This window comes from Miniopterus natalensis, chromosome 2 (assembly GCF_054644295.1).
Source record: "Miniopterus natalensis isolate mMinNat1 chromosome 2, mMinNat1.hap1, whole genome shotgun sequence".
NCBI classification, from domain to species: Eukaryota; Metazoa; Chordata; class Mammalia; order Chiroptera; family Miniopteridae; genus Miniopterus; species Miniopterus natalensis.
The window spans coordinates 139,933,125-139,958,516 of NC_142082.1; the positions used below are offsets into that span (position 1 = coordinate 139,933,125).

Here is a 25,392-nt window from a genome sequence, read left to right on the forward strand (position 1 = left end):
CTGGCCAGGGCGAGATGACCAGAGTCTTAATTCAATGCTGACCCATGTGAAACACCTACCCAGGGCAGGTTCCCCCCTTACAGGATCAGGCCTCAGTCTTCCCCTTCCCTCCATGTTTCTGTTTGTCCCCTGCTGTCCTTCTCCTTCCCCCTCCCATAGTGCTTCTCTTCCTAATTCTGATCTGCCTCCTCTGGGATTGCTATATTGTCTCAGGGCTCAAATGTCAACTAAGGAAACTGAGGCTCAGAGCAAAGGGGAGCTAGGGCTAGCACCAGGATTCCTGCCCTGCAGCGCTGTTCCTAGAAGAGGGAACAGGGAGACCTAGCAGAGTGGGAGGAAGTTGAGTTATGCATATGTGTGTAAATGTGTGTAGTATGTGGTAGGGTGGGGAGCACCTTCCCAAGCTGTCTGGTACAGAGGCACTGGCTTCTTCAAAGCTTCCCTTCTTCCCCAAGGAGAAGAGAAATTGGATCCTCTTCTTCCGAGCTCCCCGAGCCCAGGCTCAGAATGCTAGGTCAAGGCACTGGGTAGTGTCCATATCTCGAAGCCATGAGTGGATCTTCTGCCACCCAAGAAGTGAATTTCCCTGGTCCCCAACCCCATGGCTTTTGGAGGACCCTACCATATTAGCAGCTGTCTCTCAGGGCTTCTTATCTGTATTCGGGCCATCTCTTTTCCCCTAGGTCTTTCTCTCCGTCTTTCTGTTTCCCTGTCTCTGGGTGCCTTCTTTCCTGTCCCCTCTGTGTTCTCTGTCACCAGTGTCTCTACTAGAGACAAGAGCTAGGCCTGGGTGCATGGGAGGGCGGGGGGTAGTGGCCAGACCAGGGGCCCGGGACATGAGCGCAACTTTCCAAGCTTCTCTTCCAGGCCCCTGTGGTTGGGGAGCTCCACAGAGGGAGAGATGAGTCAGCAGGGCCGCAGAGCAGGGGGGGGGTCTGGGTGGGGGTAGGAATGCCGGGGTTCCCCAGGGCCAGGGAGTTTGCTGGGGCCATCTGGGTCTCTGAACTCTGGTGGATATGGAGGGTAAAAAATCAGTGAGTCCCCTGAAGGTACACTGGAGGTTCCCACACTAGTAGGAGTTGCGGGATGCAATTGTAGGACTGGCAGGGCCCTCATCACCCTTACTCACAGGCTCTTGTAGGAAGAGGGCTTCCTAAAGCCCCTCTAGGAGAGCTCAGGGGTCTCTGGAGCTGTAAAACTGTGATGATAGACTGATATGTACGTGTATTGGGACATTTGCCATATTGTAACTGTTGTCTGATGTGAGTCTGCATGAATCCTTGTGTGTGTGTGGGGGGGGCATGGATATTCTAGGTAGCTCTGAGTCTCTCTGCAAGTATGTACACTGGTGTGTGCATTATTGTGATTGGGGGTTAAGGTAAGTATCTTGGTGTAAGCATCACCTGTCGTTTGTGTGTGCGTGTGCGTGTCGATGTGGGCACCTACAGAGCATGTATATGTTCATCACTCAGCATGTGTGCAAGTGTGTATCCGGAAGTGTTTCACTCATTAGGTCTATATTAGAGTAAGTGTCGATCTTTATTTCAGAGGCTCTGTTCACTGGGGATTTGCTCTAGGGGAGCCAAACTTTCTATAATAACAACAAAGGAAAGGCTATGAGTCCCTTTGGATTAGGGTTCTCAGAGGAGCCCAGCCTAGGAGGTGGGCAGTAGTGTGGAAGGAGGCAGTTTCCTTGAGAAATAGGGGGCTAGAAGTCTCCCACTCACTCCAGTTTTAACTCTCTCCATCCCCACTGTTGATTCAAAAAAGATCTAAAGAGAACTGAGGCAGGTTCCAGATTCAACCTCCTCTAACCTAGAAATCCCACCCTCATTCTTCTAGGGGAGGGAGGGAAGGGAGTGGTCCCTGTGGTTCAGCCCAGTCCTGGGGTTGAAAGATCAGAAAGACACCGTCCCACCCCTTCCTTCAGGGGTGTCCATCTCTGGGAGCTCAGTGTCTGGGTGGCCATGGGCGGAGGCTGAGGGGCCCCCAGGGTGGTGGGGGGTGGTGGATAGAAACCAGATGCCTAGGGGGTTTATACTGGAAGGACCAGAGCCGCAGCCTCTACCCGCCCCTGCCACATGGCGCCTCTGCCTGGGCTGCCCCACCCCCTGGGAGGCTGGGCTGAGGGAGGCCTGCGAGGGTGGAGGCAGGTCCTTGGTCAGGGCTCCCAGTTGCTGTCCCCAGCCCTTGAGGGCACTGAGAGGGGGTTGGGAATCTGTACCCAGGAATACCTGGGCCTCAGCTGGGCTGGACTGTCTTTTAAAAGGGTGTGGAAGTTGGAACCCAGGGTCCTGAGGAAGGCAGCTGGGGGCTTCAGGCAGCCCCTCTGCCTGGCTTTGGCACAAACCTTTGGGAGGGGACTCTGTTCTATTGGCATCGACATGTCAGAGGACCTGGTTCACATCTTCCTGGGGACCCTGCTCCTTCCTTCCTTTTCCTTCCCTGGCAGTGCTGCCCCTTCCCAGATAGGATTCGGGCTTAAGGTCCCCCAAAAGGAGGTGGAGAAGATTGACCCTCCCTGCTCCCCAACTCCTCTCCCCAACCCTGCACCTCCTTTTGTCCTTTCCTTACTCCTCTTTTTGCCCTTCAGTCTCTCCCTTTTCTCCTCAATCTAGTTGGAGCCCAATGCCTCTCCCACCTGCCATTTCTTCTCTGGAGTCTAGACTTTTCTCCTTTGCCTCAGTTGCCTGCGTCACCTAACTGGCCTTGGGCTTTTCTGCTGCTGGTGCAGTAATTTCTCCAAACCTTCCCCATCTTCCCAACTTCTGAATGTGTATGTAAGGGGTGCAGAAGTCCATCCAGCACCTCAGGCTCAGAGCCCCCCCACCAGGGGGAGACTGCGAGGTCACGGGACACCCCACCACGGGCACTTCCTCTTGGGCAGACTGGGTGGGGTGGCCCGTGTAATCATCGGACACAATTATGCGCTATTTATACTCCATCCCCGCCCCCCCACCTGCCTGGCTGCTTTAACCCTCAGCCTTCTCCGGGCCTGACCAGGCCTCCAGCTATTTTCCTTGTCTTGCCCTCTCTTGAAGCCATTGTCTCCTCACCTTTGTTCCTCTGGGCCAGTTTCTTTTCTTTTTTAGATTTTTCTGCTCTCTGTGTTTTTAAGCCACATACGTGGTCTTTTGCTTTCTTCTTCCTCTCTGTTATATTCCATAGCATCTCTCCTGATTCTCTCGCATTGTTTCTTTTGCTCTGTGTGTCTCAGTCTTTCTGGCCTTTCTGTTTCTTTTTTTGCTTCTTTTTCTTTGTCTGCCAGCCACCCTGGTTCCCTAAACCTTTCCCCCAGGAACCCTGGGCCCATAGGGTTCCTTGGGGGAAATCAAGTCAGTGGACTGGAATCCAGAATTCCTGGGCCCTACCCTGAACTCTGATTCTGCTTTCTGTCTCCTGGACTTCCATCCACTCCTTCTCCCTCCCCACCTTTCCCTTGGAGAGCCAGGAGAGCAAAAGGAGCAAGAAAGTGGGGAATCAGGAAGAGAAAGTGAGGGTACTGTGTGGGGGAGCTGGGGGAGTGGGAAGGGAAGGACAGGGCTCCATTCCTAGGATGGGCAGGGCTGGGAGGGGGAGAGGGGTGTGTTGGGGAATAACTTGTAAAACAACCCCAGCTGGCTGGGCCCCTCCATGGGAGAGATGCTGGTTCTACCACTTGGCTGCCCTGTCTTCTCTCTGCCATGAGCTTACCTCAGGACCCAGGTTTCAGTTAATAGACTTTCTGGTTTCCCTCTCCCAACCTGGTTGATTGTCCTTCTCTTCTTTCCCATTTTGATAAGAAGTCCTGCCTAAACTCAACTTCAGTTCTTCCTGCGGAGGAGGGAACTGATGCATGGCAATGAGAAAGGTAACCAGGAGCTCCCTCCCAGGAAATCATGTCACTCATGAGAACCACCCGTCAAAGGATGACTTGATGTGTGGTCAGGAAGGGTCTGGGGAGGGTAACTAGCAAGGAATAATGGAGCTTAGGGCATACCTTTTGGGGGACACTATCTAAAGGGGCTAGGTTTGAGCGTGGATGAGTTAACCCAATGACCTTCCACTCCCACCCTCACTCCTTCCTGCCTTAAATTTTCCCAGGATCAGAAGATCCAGGTTCTGCCCCATTGAATGAGGCAGGCCTAGGTGCCACTTCCTAGAATGGGAGGAAGACTGGGGAACCCCCACGTCTGTGCTAAGCCCTCCCCTACTCTCCATCCCTTCCTCTAGGCTTTACTCTGGAACTTACCTCAGTGACCCTAAAAGCCTGGGCAGCAGAAGTCTTCACCCCAGAGCATGTTCTCACTTCTGTCTTTCATAACACACATGTACGCACACACACACATGCACATACACACTGCTCCCCTGATCTCGAGGTGGGTGACTGGGGAAACAAGCGTCTCTGTGGTCAACTCGGGTGTGTATGTGGTGCGTGTGCCTCCAGCCATGTCACTGAGCTCATTGTGTGTGAATTTGTCTGTGTTCATTCATGACAGTGGCTGTGTCCGTGTGGGTAGCACTTTGTGTACGTGTGCATGTATCATCCTGTGTTTGTCCATGAGTGTGTATGGCTGTGTGTTCCAGTCTCTCTGTGTGAGTGTCGTCCCCAATCCCCCATCCCCCCCCTGGATCTCTAATTAGTGGTTTGGGGTTTGTTCCTTTTCCCTCCTGTTCCTTCCCTCAGCGGCAGCAGCGGCAGCGGCAGCCTCAGCAGCAGCAGGAGCAGAAGCAGCAGCAGCAGCAGCCGAGCAGCAGCCAGGACTCTGGAGTCAGTAGGATTGTAGGATCGGAGCCCAAGTGGGAACAGGAGTGGAGCTGGCCTGGGAGAGGAGCCGAGCCCTCCCAGGACCCTCAGGCCACCTCCTGCCTGCACCCCCACTGCCAGACCTCCAGAGAGGAGAGACCCAGGACACCCAGCCCCAGATCCCCCAGGTATCTGACACCGGGGAGAGCTGGGAGGGGTTCCCACAGATGCCCATGGGACTGCTGGGGGCAGGATGTGGGACACCTGGGCCCATCCACCTTTCAACCCTTCCTTCAGTGCCCCCCAGGACGCCCTGACAACTTGCCCATGTCCTTATCCCCCTCCAGCTTTCACTCCTTCCCTGGGAGCCCTGTTTCTCCTCTCCCGCCCAGATCCCTTCTTTGGGGAGCTCAGCAAATGGAGCAGGAAATTTGGACCCTCTGCCTCCCTCTCTCGCCCTGCTCATTGGATCTGGAGCCTTCTCCTCTGGGAAAGCTGTAATTAGAGGGTGGATCCCTACAGACAGAGAGCAGCCCCCCCACTCCCACCCCCCCAGTCCCTTCTAACTTTAGATCTCTTCTCTCCCATTCTCCCATTCTCCCTCCCTCTCCCTCTCCTTCTTTCTCCGGCTCGGCTCTCTCCATCTGCCTGGCTCCTTGGGACCCGGTCCCCAGCCTCAGGATGGCGTCCTCCCTGCTTGAGGTAACTGTTCCCTCTTCCTCCCCAGGACACCAGCCACAATCTCCATGGTCTTAATCTCTGCCCACCCCCCACCTCCCAACTCACACAGACAGTTGCTGTGGTGCTTGTCACTTTCAAGAGTCCCTCTGACAAGGACAGAGGAGTGGGGTCAGAGGAGGGGAAAGAAAGGGGCAGGAGAAAGGGGAGGAGAGAGCAGGGCCAGGGGTCAGAGAGCAGTTTAAGGAGGACGAGAGGAGATTAGGTAGGAAGAAGGCAGGACCCCTAAGGCCAACCAAGCACACCAACTCTGAAGAATGCTAAGGGGATAGAGAAGGGGGGGGGGAGAAGGGTGAGAGATAGATAAGCTGGTAGTACACAGGGGGAGAGAGAGAAGGTGATAGGACTGGTTGAGTAGGCACAGAGTGGCAACTGGGTACAGTTCCTTGAGGGTCTTGTCTCCTAGAACTCAGCCTGAGCAGTGTCTTGTCTGGTTTGTAGGTGGGGAGAGGGCTGGGCCTCTGGGCTGGTGCCTATAGGAGAGGAGGTGGGCTATGAGAGAAGGGAGAAGGGCAGTCCTGTGCCTGTGGGGGGGCTGACCAGAGGAACTGGGCCCAAGCCTGAGAGGGAACCAAGGAGGAGGGCCAGGGTCTGAGGCCGCCTGCCCGGCTCACAAATATTTAGCTTTCAGCCAAAGACAAACTCAGCTCTATTTTGGGAGTGGGAGGCTCCAGGGCGGACTGGGCCACTTCCCCTCCAGGCTGGGACCCCAGCATCCCTTTTCTCTGGCACTGGGTATGGAGGGAACTAGGATACCATGCGGGCCAGGGTTTGGGGGTCTTGAGAAATCACTCATTCTAGCAGGGCTCCTGAAAGACTCATGGCACATAGTTGGAAAAGGGGACTCTCAGCCATTCACAGCCTGTTTGAACATCCTGAGTTCTCTCTGCTTCTGGGCCTCTGACTCTCTTTCTCTGTCATTGTCTCTGTCCTGTTTTCTGGGTCCCTCCACAGGAGTTTGTGGCCAGAGAGCCCTCCCCTTAAAGTCAGCCTCCTTTAGTGGCCCTGAATATTCCATATTCTCCCACCCCTCAGAAACCCCCATCTCTGTTTTCAGTGCCCTAGCTCAGGTCCCAGGGGTGATGGGCCAAACAGGAAGCCTGTAGGAGAGGTGTGTGTGAGATGGAATGGGAGTCGTCTTAAGGCCTGTGTTTATTGGCCTGAGTGTAAGTGTTAGAATGTAAAGCAGTGACTGCACCCGTGGCGGGCCTTATGAGAGCACAGGGGTGTGTGTGTGTGTGTGTGTGTGTGTGTGTGTGTGTGTGTGTGTGTGTGTGTAAGTAAGCCGGGCCATATTTGTTAGTCCAAGTGGGGAATGGTGTATGAGTAAGGCTGAGAGATAGTTTTGTGACTGAATTTGAGGCAATGGCATACAAGCCAATAGGGTGGACACCATGTCCTCTGTCAGTACCCTGTACCCAGGCTGGAGTCCCAAGTGTTGCAATGAGGGCAGACTGCTCTCCCTGTCATCTCTTCACTACTATATTGAGCCATCTTGAAACACTGGTTGGTCTTGAGGAAGCTGGAGGACTAAGGTGCATGGAAATCCTGGGTCCACCCAAGGCAGGGGCAGTGTCAGTGTCAGTGGGTGTGGGCATCATGCCAGAGTTGCCAGCGTGGCATTGGTGCAGGGGGAAAGGGACCCAAAGGCTTGCTGGAAAGACACCGGATCGGGACAGCACTTGGCAAGAGGAATGTGTCATGAATACTGGGTTTCCATGTCCCTCACTCCCTGTGAGCTGGAGATGTCCCAACATAAAGGCATTCCAGGCCTTCTGTCTCTTTCACCAATTTCTGGACACCTGGGTCCTCAACTTTCTTTCCCCTTCTCCCCAGCTACCACCACCAAGAAGCCCTCTGCCTGGTATAGGTGGGATCTTTGGCAGTGGGAAGAACTTGGGATTCAGAGAAGGAAGCAGTTGCTGCTTGATGGGAAGCTCACCTGGGCCAAGTGGGATGCAAAACAGGGAGGAGGGATATATGGGGGTCAGGGCCAGGTGGAGATGGAGAATTGGAAGTTGGGAAAACTGAACAACTTGGGAGAAGGCTGAAAAAGTGGAGAACTGGAAACTGGGACCTATGGCCAGTCAGTCCCCAGATATACAGTGGGCGAATATTCCAGTGGGAGGTCAGCTGGGTGCGGTGAACACCTGAGAAGAGGGGCTTCCTTCCTCGCTGCACATCTATCTGGGTGAGAGACCTGGGGACAGCTCCTCATGTTGTCCTTCAGAGGCTCCCCTTCTGCACTTTAAGCCTACTTTGTGTTGTTGGGTTTAAGGGATAGTGAGTGGGTGGAGGGAGGAGTAAAAACAATTGGAAGGTAAGACTCCTGGGTCCCCAAAAGGTAATGCATTTGATCAGGTATGAAGGCTCATGTTTAGAATCCCTCACCAGGACCCTCTCCCAACTTCTCCGGGAGTGCAAACAGCAAGAGAAGGAAACTGAGTCTGTGGTGAAACTTAGCCAGGGACCCAGCTCTTGGCTTCTAGGACAGTCTGAGTGGGCCTGGGGTCTCGCTCCCTTTTCCCTGCCTTCCGGAGCCCTGAGGGCCTCTGCTCCCCAGGGCTGGGGTCTCCCGTTGGCCTGGGGCCGCTTGCCTTCTTTCACCCCTCCTTTCTTCCCCACAGCTGGGTGGGGTCCCTGGGCTTGGCTGAGGCCCCTGTGGCCACAGTGTGAGGGCCGGGCGGGGGACGGCGTCGGCGTTTTTAAAAATAAACCGACCGCAGGGAAACCAACGGAGCCGGCCCGGGCTGGGCAGAGGGGGAGGGGGCGGTCAGGGGGAGAAGGCGGGAGGAGCGGCCTGGTCTGGGGGTTTTCTGGGGCCCAGCCCCCTGGTGGTTTTCTTAGGTAGGAGATCTGCCTTCCTCCTCCTCCTCCTCCCCCCCCTTTTCTTTTCTCTTCCTCCTTCCCTTCCCTTTCCTTTCCTCTGTTTTCCTTTGCCCTCTAGCCCAGTCTCTTTCCATCACCTCTCTTTGTTTATACTGGTTTCCTCTTGCTGGTTTCCTCCCTTTTGTCTTTTCACCTTTCTGTTCTTTTGGGTCCCTGCCCACTTCTGGCCCCTAATGCCAGTTTCACCCCCCCTGTTCCCCTTCCCCCACCTCTGGGGGCTTTTACATCAGTTCCTCACCCTGTGCCGGGCACTTTGCTCCGGTGTCTCTGAGTCTCTCTGCCTCTCCCCTTCGTACTCCATGTTTCTCTCTCCCTTTCTGCTGGGATTTGGCTCCTGTCCCAGCAGCTACCCCACCTCAGCCCACCCTCTGCTTGGGGGACCAGAGGCTCCAGGAGAACCCTGGCGGGGAAGGACCAGGGCTTTTACCACGGCCAGATTTGAGGAAAGTTTTGGTCACTCAGATTTGGGAGTCCATGTCCACGGAGTCAACGGGACCTCAGAGCGAGGTAATGGGCAGGGGGAGCGTCAGATTTGCACTTGGGGAGTAGTGCAGGAGTGGTGACTGCACATGCCCTTCACTGCAACCTTAAGACCCCAGACCTACCTTGAGAACTGGTGTCACACACAGCGTGCTAGCAGGCGGATCTGGGAGCCCTGGGTTCCTGAGTTCTTTTCCAGCTTTTCCCATAAGGCACCAGGTACATTGGCTCTTGAGGATCCCAGTCAGGGAACTGTCCAGGGTCAGCTTTGGAGCACATCTTTTTTGGTGGGATTCTCAGTGATGGATGCCTACCTATGCCAGCCAGGGATTCTGGAGGCCATCTCCTCCCAGGATGTCCCAAGGCTGACCTGGGTGTGTGTGGGGGGGGCACCAGGAGGTCCTGAGGGAGGTCTGGCTTGGTAGCAGCAGCAGCAAGGTGAACATTAAGGGCATTCTGCATTTCTAAAAGACCCCCATGTGCCGCATCTACATGTCTTCCTTCACTCACTGTGCTGGAAGGGTGAAGAGAGACCGGCTACATGGGCTACACGTTAGGGGACACTGAGGCATGGAGGGGTGTGGCTGTGAGCCAGTGTCATAGCCACCCCAATTCCCTGCCCTGGAGGGGCATGAGGACTTCAGGCTCTTCTAGTCCTCCCAAAGGGGTACCAGCTGGCTCCACAAAGCAGGAGGTGCCTACTGCCTGCTTGAAAGACATTCTTGCCTCAGCCACAGTCTTGGCTTGGCGGCAGCCCTGTTCCCTCTCAATGTCCCAGTGTCTCAGCCATCGCTTCCTCTTGCTCCCCAGGCCCAGAGTCCCTGCCAAGAGATTCCTTACCAGGGACATGAGGACAAGGCCTTGGGGAGACCAGGCTGGGCCACTGCCTTAGTCAGGAGATGAAGTGGAGACAGGAAGTGAAATATGGGGTAATGCTGGGAAAATCTGGAATGGGGGTAACTATAGTTCCCTAATATTTTTCCTCCTTCCCGTGCTGTTCTTTTGAGCCTCATCTTCCCTCTCCAAGTCTCTGACCATGGCCTCTGCTCTGAACCACTCCCCGGGGGTCAGGATCTCTAATCCTTTTTAAAAATATATATTTTTTTATTGATTTCAGAGAGAGAAAGGGAGGAGAGAGAGAGAGAAAAAACATCAACGATGAGAGTCATTGATCGGCTGCCTCCTGCACGCCCCCTGCTGGGGATCAAGCCCGAAACCACAACCAGGGCATGTGCCCTGACCTGGAATTGAACCACAATCTCTCCTGGATCACAGGTTGATGCTCAATCACTGAGCCAAGCCAGTTGGGCAGAACCCCTAATTCTTACCTCATCCAAGTGCTGCCTCTATCCCCAGCTCTTCATTTAAGAGGCAACTCCTGTTTCTCTAAGGCCCTTGCACACCCCCCAGCTAATACGTCACAGTGAACTCCGCTGCTTCTTGCTTCCTTAGTTGGGTGTTAAGCTGCAGACTTCTGCTCTCCTTCCATAATGCCATCTGAGCTCTGGTCTGGGACCCAGTCCTCATGGCCCCTCTTCTTACCTCTCCTCATTCTCTTCAATTCTTCCCTGACCCATTTGTTCTCTTCTCCATGTGTCTAGGTTGTAGTCCTAGAGTTTACCCTCCTCTCTGCATTCTCCTCCCTCCCCTAAGTAGTGCTTCCATCTCTCCCCAGGAGGAAGCTCACTATGGCTCCAGTCCCCTGGCCATGCTGACGGCGGCGTGCAGCAAATTTGGTGGCTCCAGCCCTCTGCGGGACTCAGCAACACTGGGCAAGGCAGGCACAAAGAAGCCATACTCTGTGGGCAGTGATCTCTCAGCTCCAAAAACCATGGGGGATGCCTACCCAGCCCCCTTTTCAAGCACCAACGGGCTCCTCTCACCTGCAGGCAGTCCTCCAGCACCCACCTCCGGCTATGCCAATGACTACCCTCCCTTTTCTCACTCATTTCCTGGGCCCACAGGCACCCAGGATCCTGGGCTACTAGTGCCCAAGGGACACACTTCTTCTGATTGCCTGCCTAGTGTCTACACCTCTCTGGACATGGCACATCCCTATGGCTCCTGGTACAAGGCAGGCATCCACGCAGGCATCTCACCAGGCCCAGGCAATGCTCCTACACCTTGGTGGGATATGCACCCTGGGGGCAACTGGCTAGGTGGTGGGCAGGGCCAGGGTGATGGGCTGCAAGGGACATTGCCCACAGGCCCTGCTCAGCCTCCATTGAACCCCCAGCTACCCACCTACCCCGCCGACTTTGCCCCCCTTAATCCAGCCCCCTACCCAGCTCCTCACCTTCTGCAACCAGGGCCTCAGCATGTATTACCCCAAGATGTCTATAAATCCAAGGCAGTGGGCAATACTGGGCAGCTAGAGGGGAGTGGTGGAGCCAAACCCCCTCGTGGCGCAGGCACAGGGGGCAGTGGTGGATATGGGGGCAGTGGAGCAGGGCGCTCCTCCTGTGACTGCCCTAACTGCCAGGAGATAGAGCGCCTGGGGGCAGCAGCAGCTGGGCTGCGGAAGAAGCCCATCCACAGCTGCCACATACCGGGCTGTGGCAAGGTATATGGCAAGGCCTCACACTTGAAGGCCCACTTGCGCTGGCACACGGGCGAGAGGCCCTTCGTCTGCAACTGGCTCTTCTGTGGCAAGAGGTTCACCCGTTCGGATGAGCTGGAGCGTCACGTGCGCACTCACACCCGGGAGAAAAAGTTCACCTGCCTGCTCTGCTCCAAGCGCTTTACCCGGAGCGACCACCTGAGCAAACACCAACGCACCCATGGCGAGCCAGGCCCAGGGCCTCCATCCAGTGGCCCCAAGGAGCTGGGGGAGGGCCGCAACGCAGGGGAAGAGGAGGCCAATCAGACACCCCGACCTTCAGCCTCTCCGGCACCCCCAGAAAAAGCCCCTGAAGGCAGCCCGGAGCAGAGCAACCTGCTGGAGATCTGAGCTAGGTGGAGGGTCTCCAGCCCCAGGGCTGATTGCCAGCCTCTCCTGGCTCAGTGGACCACTGCTTCCCCCTCACTGTTTTGCCCCATGCATGCTGCCCTTTGGGGTGCTCTCCATCTCCCCTGGCCATTCTGAGCCTGGGTATCTCCCTGCATGCCCCCTCAGCTCCCCTCTTCCCTTGCCATGAGCCCCTTCCATAAACTCTCATCTTAGGCCCTCACCTTGTGCCTGATTTCTGTACTCTGGCTTCCTAAACTCTTCTCTGGCCCGTGTCCACGGCTTCTCTCTCCTAGGCTCTTACCACACCACTCTCTTTCCTTCCATCTGGGCTCCCAACACTTTATTTCTCTATCTCATTAACTCCTTGACATCCATCCTTTCTACTTCCCAACCTTATTTACCACTATCTCTGAGCTTCCAGGTTCCAGTCTTCCCAAGTTCTTATTCCACTGTGCTGTCTGTGCTCCAGAGCATTCTTCCTATTTACAAACACAATGATGATAATGATGATGATGATGATAATTTATTGCCCCCTGGTGGCCTCTTCATTAGGAGCCAGAGTTAGGGGGATTGGGGTTAGTCACCTGGCAGGAAGCAAGGTGCCAAGAGGGGGGCAGACCAGTGGGGATCTGATCCCAAAGATGGGGTGACCCCAGGGTCAGGGAGGCTGCCCCCAGGCCTGTATATTTAACCCCTATGTTCCAAGAGAAATGAATAGTAATAATAATAATTCTATTTATCTAAGTTATGATGACAGGTCAGGTAGAGTGAGCTGGGGGGAGGGGGGAGGAGGTCCATTTCTGCTATGGAAGTTTTAGCCAAATGCATCTCTGTGTAGAAGTGTTAGTGGAGATCTTGTTAATAGAATTTCTATCATCAGGGTCTCAGTTAATGGGGTTTCTCTTTTAATGGAATCTCTGCTAATAGGGTTGGTTAACTTGATCTGTTAAAGAGTTAATGGGGTATCTCTCAATTAGAGGATCCTTAATATTCCCACCCCCAGCCAGAAGCTGTGAAACCTCAAGTCCTATGGAGGGGGGACTGGAATGTACCCCAGCTCCCTCAAACCCAGAACAGGTTCTTCCACTACCCCTCCCCTGACACCATGACCCCATCAGGCTAATCCCTTGTTGCCATGGTTATGGAGAATTTGCAGCTGCCATCTTAGACAGGTTTTTTGGAAAAGCCCACCTAACAGGAGGAGGACTTTGGTTTGGAGGTGCCTCTCCTGAAGAACAGGTGGGGAAGGCTCTCTCTGGTATCAGATTCAAATAAATCAAGTATTTATTGAGTGCCTACTCTGTGCAAGGCACTGTGAGCAAGGCTGGTGCCTAGAAGCCATGAAAAAGAAGCATTTATAGAGCTAGGAGGACATAGGTCCCTAAGCTGATTTGGGTGCGCACACATAGGCTCCCAACCTGGGACTTCCGATGCTCCTACCTTCACCTCCAGTGACTTTTAAAGCCGCTTCGTGCCTTTGAATGCCTTTCCTGTGACTTTGGATCCTCCTTTTCTATCTCCTGCTCCCTCAAGGCCCCCAGTTAAAGGGTTAAAGCCGCTGGAGCTTGGGGAGAGGGTAATATAATGGAAGGGATCATGCCCTTATGGAGTCTTTTTTTTTTTTTTTTAATTTAATAAAATAAAAGTTCGATTTTAAACTTTGTTCTGGTGAGAAGAGGGGAAGAGGAAGGGAAAAGGGTGAGCCGAGGTATTTTTCTTTGGCAAACTGGGGACTGCCCAAGGCGTCCTACGGCGCTGGTTTGCACATTACGCCCGCGGTAGAAGACAGTCCGTCCGCGAGGCCCTCGGGCGAGGTCAGTGTTTGACCGCGTAGAGTCTCTGCAGAGTTGGGAAGGCCGAGAGTTTCCTTTCTCCGCTCTTTCTTGGACTCTGCACCAACCAACCCCGGCAGGCCAGGGAAGGGACCCGGACCTAACCGCGATCCCGCGGCTGCAGCGCGGCCCAGTGCGCGGCCCGGGACCTGCCGAGGGGCGGCTCCCAGCGGGCGGCCCCGGCCTGGCTCGCAACCCGCCCCCTGCCCCGGCCGCAATCAGTCGCGCCCGCCACGGAGTTAGCGGAGGAACAAAGCCACTCTGTGGAGGCCATCCCCAACCACAATAGGGCTTTGTGCAGCCCTCACCCCCTAGGGCTCCCCCGCTGGGCTAAGGGGGCTCCCCGGCCGCGCCCCCCGGCTTGGGGGCGACTGCGGCCGGCGTCTCAGCCCACGGTCCCTCTCGCAGGCTTGGGAGCCACGTTGCGGCGCCTGAGGAGGGGTGTCAAGGGGCGGCGGGTCCTAGGCGGCGAGCCGGGCGGTCTCGGGGTGCTAGCCCCCTCCCCACGGGGCCGCCCTCCACCAGGTGCGAATCTCCTGCCCTCCGGCGCAGCGCGGCTTCAAAGACGCTTTGAAGAAACCCGCGTTCCGAGGATATCTCCAGGGGCTGGGGGCAGCGGCGGAAGGCAGACTGGGGAGAGGGGGTTGGGGCGGCCGAGGGCGGGGGACGCCTGGAAGCTGGCCCGCGGGAGGAGGAGACCCCGAGTGGACCCCGCACTCCCGCCCCCGCCCGCTCGGCGGGCTCCTCCGGACCCCCCAGGGCCTGGCCCTCTTGCCTCCCGGTCTCCGCCTGTCCGGTGCCAGCTCCAGCCCGCCGCAGCCCCGCGGCCCTCCCCACCCCAGCCCCTCGGCCCCTTTCATCTTCCCTAGACTCCGCTTGGGGTTTTGCTGGTTTCTGGGAGATAAAAACCGCCTCAAATAGCGGCGGCGCGCCGCCAGGACAAACAGGGCCGGGCGGGCCATGTGCGCCTGGTTACCGGCCCCGGCCGGGGCGCCCGGGAAGGGGCGGCGGGCCGAGCTCCAAGCATCCAGGCTCCGGTGATGCCTCCCGAAGGGGGGGCATGGTAGAAGTCTCGGGCAGCAGCCGGGCGCTGCCTCGGTTTCCCGCCCAGGTCGTAGGGGGTCCGTGGAGACCTCCCGCTAAGCTCTTTGCGCCCCGGGGGCTGTAGGTCACAGTAGCTGTGTCGCCCGGGTCGCCGCGCCCCCTGGTGACGTTAGTGGGGAGTGCGCTAGCCCTGGGCTTCAGCCTCCGGAGAATCTGCAGTTGTGAAAACCTTTCAAGGAACGTTAAATAAGGAGTATGGAGAAGGCGGTGGCGGAATGTGAATCTACATAGCACAGTTCCTCCTTCCAATTCACATTACGGGCTAAGAGGCAAGCACTCACCCAATAATAATAACACAACCTGTTGGTGAAAATCAGGCTTCATCAAAGGGAGGTGGAACTTAAGTTGCAGGCCCAGGCCATAGTGATTTCTTGGGAGTATCTTGGGGCTTGATGGTGTCACAACTGAGGTAAAACAAAAACTTTGTGGTGGGTTCTCAGCGCTTTCCACTGCTCTGTCAGAGTCACGGACTCCTCTACCTTCAAACTGGTTCTGCTTCCCTTTCTCAAGGATATCTTTCCCAACCAGTTTCCTGAAAGGGTTTTTAGATTATACTCTTTAAGCCTTCTGTGACTTCCCAAACGACAGTGAGCAAATCTAGCAAATTAAAGGGGAGGGGGCCCTAGCCGGTTTTCTCAGTGGTTAGAGCGTCAGTAGTGAACTGAAGGGTCCAGGGTTCAATTTCAGCTAAGGGCACATACCTCCGTTGCAGGCTTGATCCCAGGCCCTGGTCCTGGCTGGAGGCAACCAATCAATGTTTCTCTCTCCCTCTCTCCCTTCCCTCTCTTTGAAAAGCAATGGGAAAAAAAGGGGGGGGGGGGAGGCTACTGAAAGTGTGATCTGTGCAGTATCACCTGGGGGCTTTTTGGAAATTCAGTTTCAGGAGTCCACCCAGAATCTGCATTTTAGCAAGATCCTCAGTTGAATCCTATGGCTGTTAACATTCTAGAGCCCTTGTTTTCTGACCTGGGAATAGTAACTCATGGGGGGAACTTTTCATGTAGAAAGGAGCTGCAGACACAGAATCTAAGAATGCTAAGCTAGAATGCTCCCTAGATCCTCCCATGAGACAGGCAGCTTTTGGGAGTGGGGACTCTGTCTTAAACATTTATCTGTTCCCCAGAGCTTGGTCCTTGGAATTTGCTCATTAACATTTGTTAAATGAATGAAACAATGCCCAAGGTCACCTAGTTTATGGAAGTTATGGCTAATGATCTCTGATATCTGTTTAGCACTTTATATAACTTATTGAATGACTTCATTTCCATTATTTTGAATGGGAAACGACCACGTGAAATAATTTGGACACTTTGCAAGTGAGGAAGCTGAGGCTCAAAGAATTCAACGATTTTTCCAAAGTCATGCAGCTGTAAGCCAAGGAGCCCCCATTCTGCACTAGACTTCAGTTCTAGTTCCATGGAGTTAGAATACGATCAATTTCACTTTTATTCTGAAGTCAGAACGCCTGGTTTTGGTATTTTTAGGTCAAATTTCTCTGTGTCTCTTTCCTCATAGTAATAGTACCTACCTCATGGGGTTGTTGTAAAGATTATACAAGCGCTTATAAGTGCTCAGGAAATCTTACAGTTTTCCAACTGTTCTCCCTTTTTCTTCTAGGCTTCCTAACACTGTGCGCCGTAGGTTTTGGCGGGAGCAACGCTCGCCCTCAAGGTCTTCTCAGACTTTTCTTATCCGGAGGCTTTACAACCAGCTGCCCCTGTGACCGTCTGTATTTTCCTTGGGGCGATTCACAGTCCTGGGAGGGTTTAATTCGGTACTTCCCTGAACGTGGCTTATTTTGGGCTTTCCGAGAGCTAAGAGAGTGGGACGCTATGTTGGGGAATTCGGAACTGGGAAAAACAGCAGCCCCACAGGAAAAAAAACAAAAACTGCCGAACCCTTAAGGAGGGTTGGCCCTGAAGACGTGTCCGCGCCGTTTCCCCTCCAGCCACTAGGCGGCGCGCGAGGAAGCTCTAGAAGTCTGTCCCCAGACTGCGCACGCGTCCTTCTCCGTTACTCTCTTCACTTCCGTTGAGCTTTGCAGCGCTGTTTGTCCCGGGCGGCTGCCCGTACGCTTCCGAATCTAGCCCGGGAACTGAGAGAGGGGCGGGATTCGTGAATTTGCTGGTTCCGGACGTCTTTGGGACCGGCGAGATGTGCTCCCTCGGCTTGTTCCCTCCGCCTCCGCCTAGGGGTCAAGTCACGTTATACGAGCACAATAACGAGCTGGTGACAGGCAGTAGCTATGAGAGTCCGCCTCCTGACTTCCGGGGCCAGGTGGCCTGGGCGACGGGGGAGGGGACCGACGGGCGTGGGGCGGAGTTGGAGAACCGGGACCGGAGCAGCGTAGCGGGGGCGGGGTCGAGGTCCCCACGTTGGCGGACTGGAAACCAACCGCCTGGCCAGGGCTGGAGAAGAATAGAAGGGCAGGAATGTATTTTAGGACTGGGCTTGGAGGATGAGAGATGCTGAGGAGCTGTGCGGCAGGTCTAGAGAGAGTGGGGGGAATGTGAGGGCAAATCTAGGGGATGTGAGGGTGCAGGAGAAGTACCGAAAAGTTGGAGACAGTATCTGGGAGAACTGGGAAAGCACAACCGGGAGCGTTTTTCCCCCAAGGTGTTCCTGCTGGGAAGGAAAAGGAAGAAAAACTGACATTTCTTGAGCGTTTGCTCTGTAAGAAGGAGGCTCTGAGTCAGGTGTTCACAAGTATAAGATTTAACAATCACAGCAACCCTATGAAATATTGTAGTTTTACTGCTAAGGGAGCTAAGACCTGTTTTCCGGTTTCTCAAGTATTCTGTTTGTGGAAATGGGAAACATGTCTCTGGACCCTCTTACCCCTTAGTCCAGCCATGGGTTGGAGATGGCAGGGAGTTCAGCATAGATCTGGGAAAGACTGACTCACGCTGTCACACCTCTTACTTTTGGGGTATAGTGGATCAATTTTCCTGTCCTAAACCTGTCAAAGGATCCCCTGAAGACCCCTGGGAGGCTGGACCATGGCACAAGAACTGCTTTCATCCATCATCGGGAGCAAGTGTGGAAGAGATGTATCAATATTTGGTAAGACATGGCAAAGGGTCTCCTGGGACATGGTCTACAGATCCTGGAGAAAGTGAGGTCACCACCCCTCTGTCTCAGGTTGCCAGGCTCTCTCTAACTCAGAGCTGTGTATCATTCAAATGATCAGTCCTTATTGTAGAACTCAAGGCTTTGCAACAGTATTTCCATTTCATCTCCAATGACTTGTTTTGCTTTCTGGTTTGATTATGTGAACTTGCTCCCTCCCCTCACCTCATGTTATTACCACTTTCTGAGCCTTTACCTGAAGCTCAGCGAGGTTGGGTATAAGGTTGCAGTGAATAATCTTGTACGTAGGTCATTCATTTTGCACATGTAGAGGTGGAACCATACTGCCAGGATTCATTTCCTGGCTGTGCCACTTTTTAGCTGTGTGACCTTGGGCAAATTACTTAATCACTCTGTCCCTCAGTTTCTTCATCTGTATAATGGAACCTATCTTACAGGGTTGTAGTGATGATTAAATGAGTTAATAGATGTAAAACACTTAGAGAACAGTGCCTGGCCCATATTAATCACCTCAAGAGTTAGCCATTATTATCACTGTCATGTGTAGAGTGAATTCCTACAAATAAAGTAGCTGGGTTGAAAGGGTATGTTCATTTGTTAATTTCATGTGCTGTTGTCAAATAGTCCTCCTTTGAAATTGTGCATATTTACAATCCTATCAGCAATGTAAGAGAGTGCCTGTTTCCCAACACATGTGCTGTCAAACTTCAATATTTGGTATTGCAGTATGGTTTAATTTGCATGTCTCTTTGTGTGTGAGTGAAGTTAAACACCAATTCATTGTCTGAAAGTTATTCAGCCCTGGGCCCTTTCTCACTTTCTGCCTCTCCAGCTGCTGCTTCTCTTCCTGATGTCCCTTAAATGTTGGTGTCCTGGGCTGGACTTGCAATTGATGCAAACACCGCCTCTAATCTGCAGCCAGACTGACCTTTCTAAAATGCCAATGTGATCAGTTTATTCCTCTGTTTAATATCCTTCCATGGCTTTCCATTCAGTGTCTTACGGCAAGTCTTGACTCCTTGACCTGCTCACAGAGCCCTGAAAGACATCTGAACCTTAGTTGCCTAATTGGTAAAATGTGCAGAATGCCCATTTTAATATGATAATTAAATGAAAGGACAATATATAAAGTGCATGGCACATAGTGGCTACTCAGTAAATGTGACTTCTCTTATTTGTAATACGTGTTTATTGAGTGAATGAATGAAATTTGTAGAAGGTAGATTGAAGAGATCAGAGTAATCTGACTCAGTTTCCTCTCCTCATCAGGCGTGATACGGGCCTATTTGGGGTGCTGAATGAAATTGCAAACTCGGAGGAGGAGGGTAAGTATTTTTCCCTCCGGTCCTCTCTAGTTTTGCTGTTGGTTTCTCCCCTCCATAGTCTCCCTAACTCATCCTGGTACCTATTGGCCCAGCCTCTTTCCCTTTAGCCCTGTTTTTCCTGGACCAGTTGTCTATACTGCTGCCATCTTCACTTCTCCCCTCTACCTACCCCACATTTCCCAGACTGGGTGTCTAGAAGTACTTGTTGGGTGGAAGGACCTGGGGAGTGCTCATCCCTCACCTAAAAGGGTACCCAGTTAGAGCCCTGTGAATGGTTTAATCAGAGCTGCTTCCTCAACCCCACAGTGTTTGAGTGGGTGAAGACTGTGTCCAGTTGGGCCCTGGCACTCTGTCGATGGGCCTCCTCCCTCCACGGGTCCCTGTTCCCACACCTGTCTGTAAGTTGTGCTTCCTTCCTTGCCCCTTCCCACTCTCATGCCCCTCTCCGTTTCCTATCCCTTAAGGGCAGGGTAGGGTAGGAAGCCTTCAGAGGGTGGGAGTGGTCCAGTGGAACATTATGGGGATAAACTCCCTTTGTCCCAGTGCATCCTGTATCTGATTTGATCTTACAGCTCAGGAGTGAAGATCTGATTGCTGAATTTGCCCAAGTCACAAATTGGTGAGTGTACAAGCTCTGGAGCTCTTGCTGGAAGGAAGTCCTGAACCTTGCAACTTCTTTTGGGGAAGGGAAGTCTATATACAGACTCCTTCCACCCATTTCCTGACTGCCACCCATATTCTCACTCTTTCTACCTTCCAAAAACATAAATAAAAGAAAAAATGAAAAACAGTAATGTCCTAATGTGAAAGGGAATCTGAGCTTCTGGGCTGGGGTCAGGGTAGGTATAAGTTTGGACTCTTCATGCTCATTCCTGCCCCAGGTCCAGTTGCTGCTTGCGGGTCTTTGCATGGCACCCCCATACCAACAAGTTTGCGGTGGCCCTGCTAGATGATTCTATCCGTGTGTATAATGTTAACAGGTATGTGGGGGCCTTCTAGGCAGGCTCTGACTCTTCAGTCTCCATAGATTAGTCTCTACTTCCCTCTCCAGCCTTGATCCCAGGGGAGTCCTGCAGTTCCTGGGCCTGGTCTACAGGGCTCCTTCTAGAACTGGATGTGTCCTCTATCCAGATATAACCTTTATCTTATCCTTCTGCCCCACAATTACCCGGGCCCTGGATGATCAGCTTTCTTCTTTGTAGAACCTCTCAACTATACTCAGGTTCCCTGAGTCTTAGTGTTCCTGCTTTGACTCAGTCCCCTACCCTTTCATCCCAGCACTATAGTCCCCTCTCTGAAGCACCGGCTGCAGAGAAATGTGGCGGCTCTGGCCTGGAAGCCCCTCAGTGCCTCTGTCTTGGCTGTGGCCTGCCAGAGCTGCATTCTCATCTGGACCCTGGACCCTACCTCCTTGTCTACCAGGTGAGTCCCATTCTGTCTTACCTTGGCCTGAGGGTTGTAGCCCTGCTAGGTGTAATGAGGAGGTCTGGAGAGGAGAAGTCCTTTGTCCTCACAGCAGTTCCCACAGCAGAAGTAGACCTAAGGTCAAGGTGGAGGTGCTGAGACTACTTCAACCTAGAGAAAGGAACAGAATTAGGGGCTTCTGGGATTGTAGGAAGTGTGTATCTATGAATTATGGAGTAGAAAGATGGTCCCTTTTAGAGGACTGTCAGACACAGGTTTAAAAAGGAAGGTGGGAAGGGAATTAATATAGATATAAGTTGAAATCAGTGAAATTGGAAAAATCCCCAGGAGAACTAACTAAATATAAAAACAGAAACTGGCTCTTTAAATTATGAATAAAAAAAAAACTGGCCAGCCTTATTGAGGTAAAAGAAAGTCAAAGTACACTCTTTTCAGAATGGGAATAGAGGGATAACCATAGATATGGAAGAAAATAGAATCATTAGAGAATATTATATACAGGTTTAGACTAAGAGATTTGAAAATCTAAAGGAAGTGTTTGCTTTTATCCCAAAATATAAATTACCAAAGTGGATTGAAGAAATTAAAAGGGATGAGCTCTACCACTAAAAAGATGCCAGGCTGAGATGGTTTTATGAAAGTTGTATCTAATTGTCAAAAAAGAGATAATCTCCATGCTATTTGAACTAATCCAGATCACAGAAAAAATTGGAAATCCTTCTGATTAATTTTTTTCTTTTAATAAACTTTATTTTGGCATAATTTTAGATTTTCAGAGAGGTTGCAAAGATAATACAGAGTTTTGGTATACCTTTCACCCAGTTTCTCCATTTTTAACATACTTCCATGTTACATTTGTCAAAACTAAGGAACTCACATTTGTACGTTGTTATTAACTAAACTCTAGACTTTGTTTAGATTTCACCATTTTTTCAATTAATGAACTCTGTTCCAGGGTAGATAATGTAAGCCAAAAACCTAAACCTGACAATAGTGCAAGAAAACATTTGAGCATAGATTCAAAAATCCTAAATAAATATTAGCAAATAGAATCCAAAAGCATATTTTTAAAAATTGTAACCATGGCCCAGCTGAGCATGGCTCGGCGGTTGAGCATCCACCCAGGATCCAGGAGACTGCAGTTTGATTCCCGGTCAGGGCACATGCCTAGGTTTCGGGCCCGATTCCTATTCAGGGGCTTGCAGGAGGCAGCACATCAGTGACATCATTGATGTCTGTCCCTCCCTCCCTCCCTCCCTCTCTCCCTCCCTCCCTCTCTCCCTCTCTCCCTCTCTCCCTCTCTCCCTCTCTCCCTCTCTCCCTCTCTCTCTCTCTCTCCCCCTCTCTCTCTCCCCCTCTCCCTTCCTCTCTCTGAAATCAATAAAGATATATTTTTTAAAAATTGTAACCATGTAGGATATTCCAAAAATTAAAGACTACTTATCATTAGGAAATGTGTTCATGAGTTACTACATTAGCAAATTAACAGAGAAAAATGCTTATGTCAATAAATGTCCGTCTCAAAAAGCAGACATTCCAGTTGAAAAAACAAAGCAAAATAGGAATAGAGACAACCTAAACATAAGTGTATATATTAAAAATCAAGCATGCCTTAATAAATTATGGTTTTCTGTTCAGTGGACTACAGTAGAGCCACAGAAAAGAATGAGATAGATAGGTCTCTATGAACTGGAAAGGTAACTGTGATTTACTGTAAAGTTAATAAGTTGTAGATTAGTGGCCTAAGACCTCATTGGAGCTAACAGTGGTTATAGTTATGTGGGAAAGGGAGAGGGTGGCACTAATTCAAGCAGTAGCCTGTACCCGTCAGGCCAAGTATGTGGCTCTGGAGATGCAAAGGTGACTAAGACACAGTGATGCTCTTAGGTAGCTTCCAGCCTAGTATTGGAGGCCAACCCACAGGCAGCATCTTTATGACAAGCAGAAAACAATGCAGGAGCAGAGGAGGGAGACTGATTCTTACAAGGAAAGCAGAAAGACAGGTTTTGGAGCACAGGATGAGTTCTGGGGAGTGGCAGATGATTCTGGCAAGAGAAGAGTTTTGGACCCTTGAGGTAATACGGATTATCCCAGGCCCCAGGCAAGATGGTCCTGTGGGGAGAGGGCGGTCTTCTCTGGTGGAGAATGACCTTTCCCTAGCCTGACAAATTCTAGCTTTACTGGTCAAAAAGTTTTATTTCTCAAGGACTATAGTGAAAGCTTACTCCTTTCAGCCATTTTCCTTTATAGACCTACTGGTGGAGATACTGCCCTTCCTTATTTATTTTTTCTTCCATTTGCACGATCCTTATTCATTTTCTTCAGCCTGGATTTGGGCTCTGAGGGGCCATTGGGATTTGGAAGTTTTATCAGGAGGAAGCAAGGATATAGAATCATGAGGCTTTCTCCTTGTCATCTTCTGACTTCACCCTTTCCCCTTGGCAGACCCTCTTCTGGCTGCGCCCAAGTGCTCTCTCACCCTGGGCACACACCTGTCACTAGCTTGGCCTGGGCCCCCAGTGGGGGGCGGCTGCTCTCAGCTTCACCTGTGGATGCTGCTATCCTGGTAGGTTGGTCCCCACCCCTCTTTCAGTCATTTTAGCCACCCCTCAGGTTGAGGAAAGAGCATTCTTTGCCTGGTGGTGTAAAATATCATGCGGGAAGGAGAGGGATAGTTGTCCATTCAATCTTAAACTTACCCAGGGAAGGAGCTGCATCATCCAGACTCTCAAAGATTTAAAATTCTGCCTGCTATAATTGTAAACATAAAACCTATTTCCTCCTATTTTAACAACCCCTTTCCTGCTCCCTCCCTTACTGTGTTTTTCTACCTTAAAAAGGGGAGCCCCCTGGGAGATGATAGGGGTGCTTGAGTTTCCTCTGTGTCACTCTCTTGATCCACTCTCCTAGGTATGGGATGTCTCAACAGAGACCTGTGTTCCCCTTCCCTGGTTTCGAGGAGGTGGGGTTACCAATCTGCTCTGGTCCCCAGATGGCAGCAAAGTCCTGGCTTCCACTCCTTCAGCTGTCTTTCGGTGAGTGGGAGGAGGACAGAGGGAGGGCAAGAATGACCTGGAGAAAGGCACTTAGCTCCTAGAACTTCCAGCAGTAAGGACCTTCTGTCCCCATTCCTATTGACCTGACCCTGGGACGGATGAAGCAGGGGAAGTTTAAGTTCTGGAACCCAGAGGTCTTAAACTTGTGATCTGCTTCTTTCTGGTGCAGAGTATGGGAGGCCCAGATGTGGACTTGCGAGAGGTGGCCTACTCTATCAGGGCGATGTCAGGTAAGATTCACAGAAGCTGGGGAGGAGGTGGGGCCCTGGTCCCCCAAGCTCATCTCTTCACCTCTTCTACTTCTTTTCCTCCTACATTCCCCTGTAGACCACTCTTCCCCTGTCTTTTGCTTTCTGATCCCAGACAGGCTGCTGGAGTCCAGATGGAAACCGGCTGCTGTTCACTGTATTGGGGGAACCCCTGATTTACTCCTTGTCATTCCCAGAACGTTGTGGTGAGTTAGGGGAAACGCTTTAGGATGCAGACCATCTGGACCAGTCAGAGGGAGGCAGGAACTCTCCTCTGTACTATGCTACTCTGAAGGATAAAGGGAAGTAAAGCAGCTTGGGAGACTTGAGAGGTGTTGATGCCTGTGATGGAGAGGAGGCAGGGGACAAGTCAGAGGCATTTCCTGTACTTAAGAGCCTCTGCCCTTATCTATAGGTGAGGGAAAGGGGCACGTTGGAGGTGCAAAATCAGCAACAATTGTGGCAGATCTGTCGGAGACAATAGTACAGACACCAGATGGAGAGGAAAGGTGAGCTGAGTGGGTGAGGGGGAGAGGCAGTAAAACGTGGGAGGGGCCATGCCGAGCCCTCCCAACCCACTGTTCTGACCCATAGACTTGGGGGAGAGGCTCACTCCATGGTCTGGGACCCCAGTGGGGAGCGTCTGGCTGTGCTCATGAAAGGTAAGAGGTGGGGAGGAAGGACTTTGCTCAGACCCTAGCTATCTGACCATTGTGTCCATGCCCTGGGTGCAGTTCTTCTCTGCCCTTGCCCTGGGATTCTGCCTCCAGAGTTCCTTCCTGTCTCCCCATCCATTTCTTACAGGAAATCCACGGGTCCAGGATGGTAAACCAGTCATCCTCCTTTTTCGCACTCGAAACAGCCCTGTGTTTGAGCTACTTCCTTGGTAAGTGCTAGGCAGGCCATTAGGTCTGGGATCCTCAGCAGCCTTTCCTCACTAACCCACATCCTGCTTCTGCCTCTAGTTGCCTGCTTACCTTTTCTTCTTCTCCTAGTGGTATTATTCAGGGAGAGCCAGGAGCCCAGGCCCAGCTCATCACTTTCCATCCTGCCTTCAACAAAGGGGCTCTGCTCAGTGTGGTGAGTAGGCCAGGCTGCTGGGGTTTTGGAAGTGGGGAGGAGCTTGTGGGGAGAGCCTTGACTGCTGTGTGGCTCTGCCATATGGCCTTCTTTGAACCCAGTCTCTGATAAGACTTTTCTTTCCCCTCTCTGCAGTGCTGGTCCACAGGCCGAATTACCCACATCCCTATGTACTTTGTCAATGCCCAGTTTCCACATTTTAGCCCTGTGCTTGGCCGAACCCAAGAGCCCCCAGCTGGGGGTGGAGGTTCTATTCATAATCTGCCCCTCTTTACTGAGACGTCCTCAACCTCTCCTTGGGATCCTTTCCTAGGGCCACCACCTACTCAGTCCCACTCCCCTCACTCCCACTTCTAATAAAAATTTCCTATTTTTTTCAACTCAATTATGAGACTCTTTTCAAGGGAACTGCATTGGGGTATAGTAAAGGAAAAAAAGCGTGGACTTTG

At 52.3% G+C, this 25,392-nt stretch overlaps 2 protein-coding genes across 4 annotated transcripts; both read left to right on the plus strand.

The window, feature by feature from the left end:
- The first annotated feature begins 2,563 nt into the window (after positions 1-2,563).
- SP7 (Sp7 transcription factor) lies at positions 2,564-12,653 on the plus strand. 2 transcript variants are annotated; one of them, XM_016201350.2, is made up of 2 exons: positions 2,564-4,914; positions 10,509-12,653. In XM_016201350.2, exon 2 carries the CDS (start codon positions 10,542-10,544, stop codon positions 11,781-11,783), a length of 1,242 nt encoding a protein of 413 aa, XP_016056836.1. In that variant the 5' UTR covers positions 2,564-4,914; positions 10,509-10,541; the 3' UTR covers positions 11,784-12,653. The 2 variants fall into 2 exon arrangements, with proteins under 2 accessions (XP_016056836.1, XP_087670772.1); XM_087814646.1 differs by lacking the exon at positions 2,564-4,914 and adding an exon at positions 5,376-5,428.
- A 3,846-nt stretch (positions 12,654-16,499) lies between these two features.
- Positions 16,500-25,323, plus strand: AAAS (aladin WD repeat nucleoporin). 2 transcript variants are annotated; one of them, XM_016201345.2, is made up of 16 exons: positions 16,500-16,996; positions 17,655-17,782; positions 19,079-19,134; positions 19,441-19,532; positions 19,707-19,753; positions 20,016-20,114; positions 20,413-20,556; positions 23,005-23,125; positions 23,470-23,594; positions 23,785-23,845; positions 23,979-24,069; positions 24,279-24,372; positions 24,458-24,525; positions 24,668-24,749; positions 24,859-24,943; positions 25,079-25,323. In XM_016201345.2, the coding sequence occupies exons 1-16, from the start codon at positions 16,874-16,876 to the stop codon at positions 25,298-25,300; spliced, it is 1,638 nt and encodes a 545-aa protein (XP_016056831.2). In that variant the 5' UTR covers positions 16,500-16,873; the 3' UTR covers positions 25,301-25,323. The 2 variants fall into 2 exon arrangements, with proteins under 2 accessions (XP_016056831.2, XP_016056832.2); XM_016201346.2 differs by lacking the exon at positions 20,016-20,114.
- Positions 25,324-25,392: the final 69 nt, after the last annotated feature.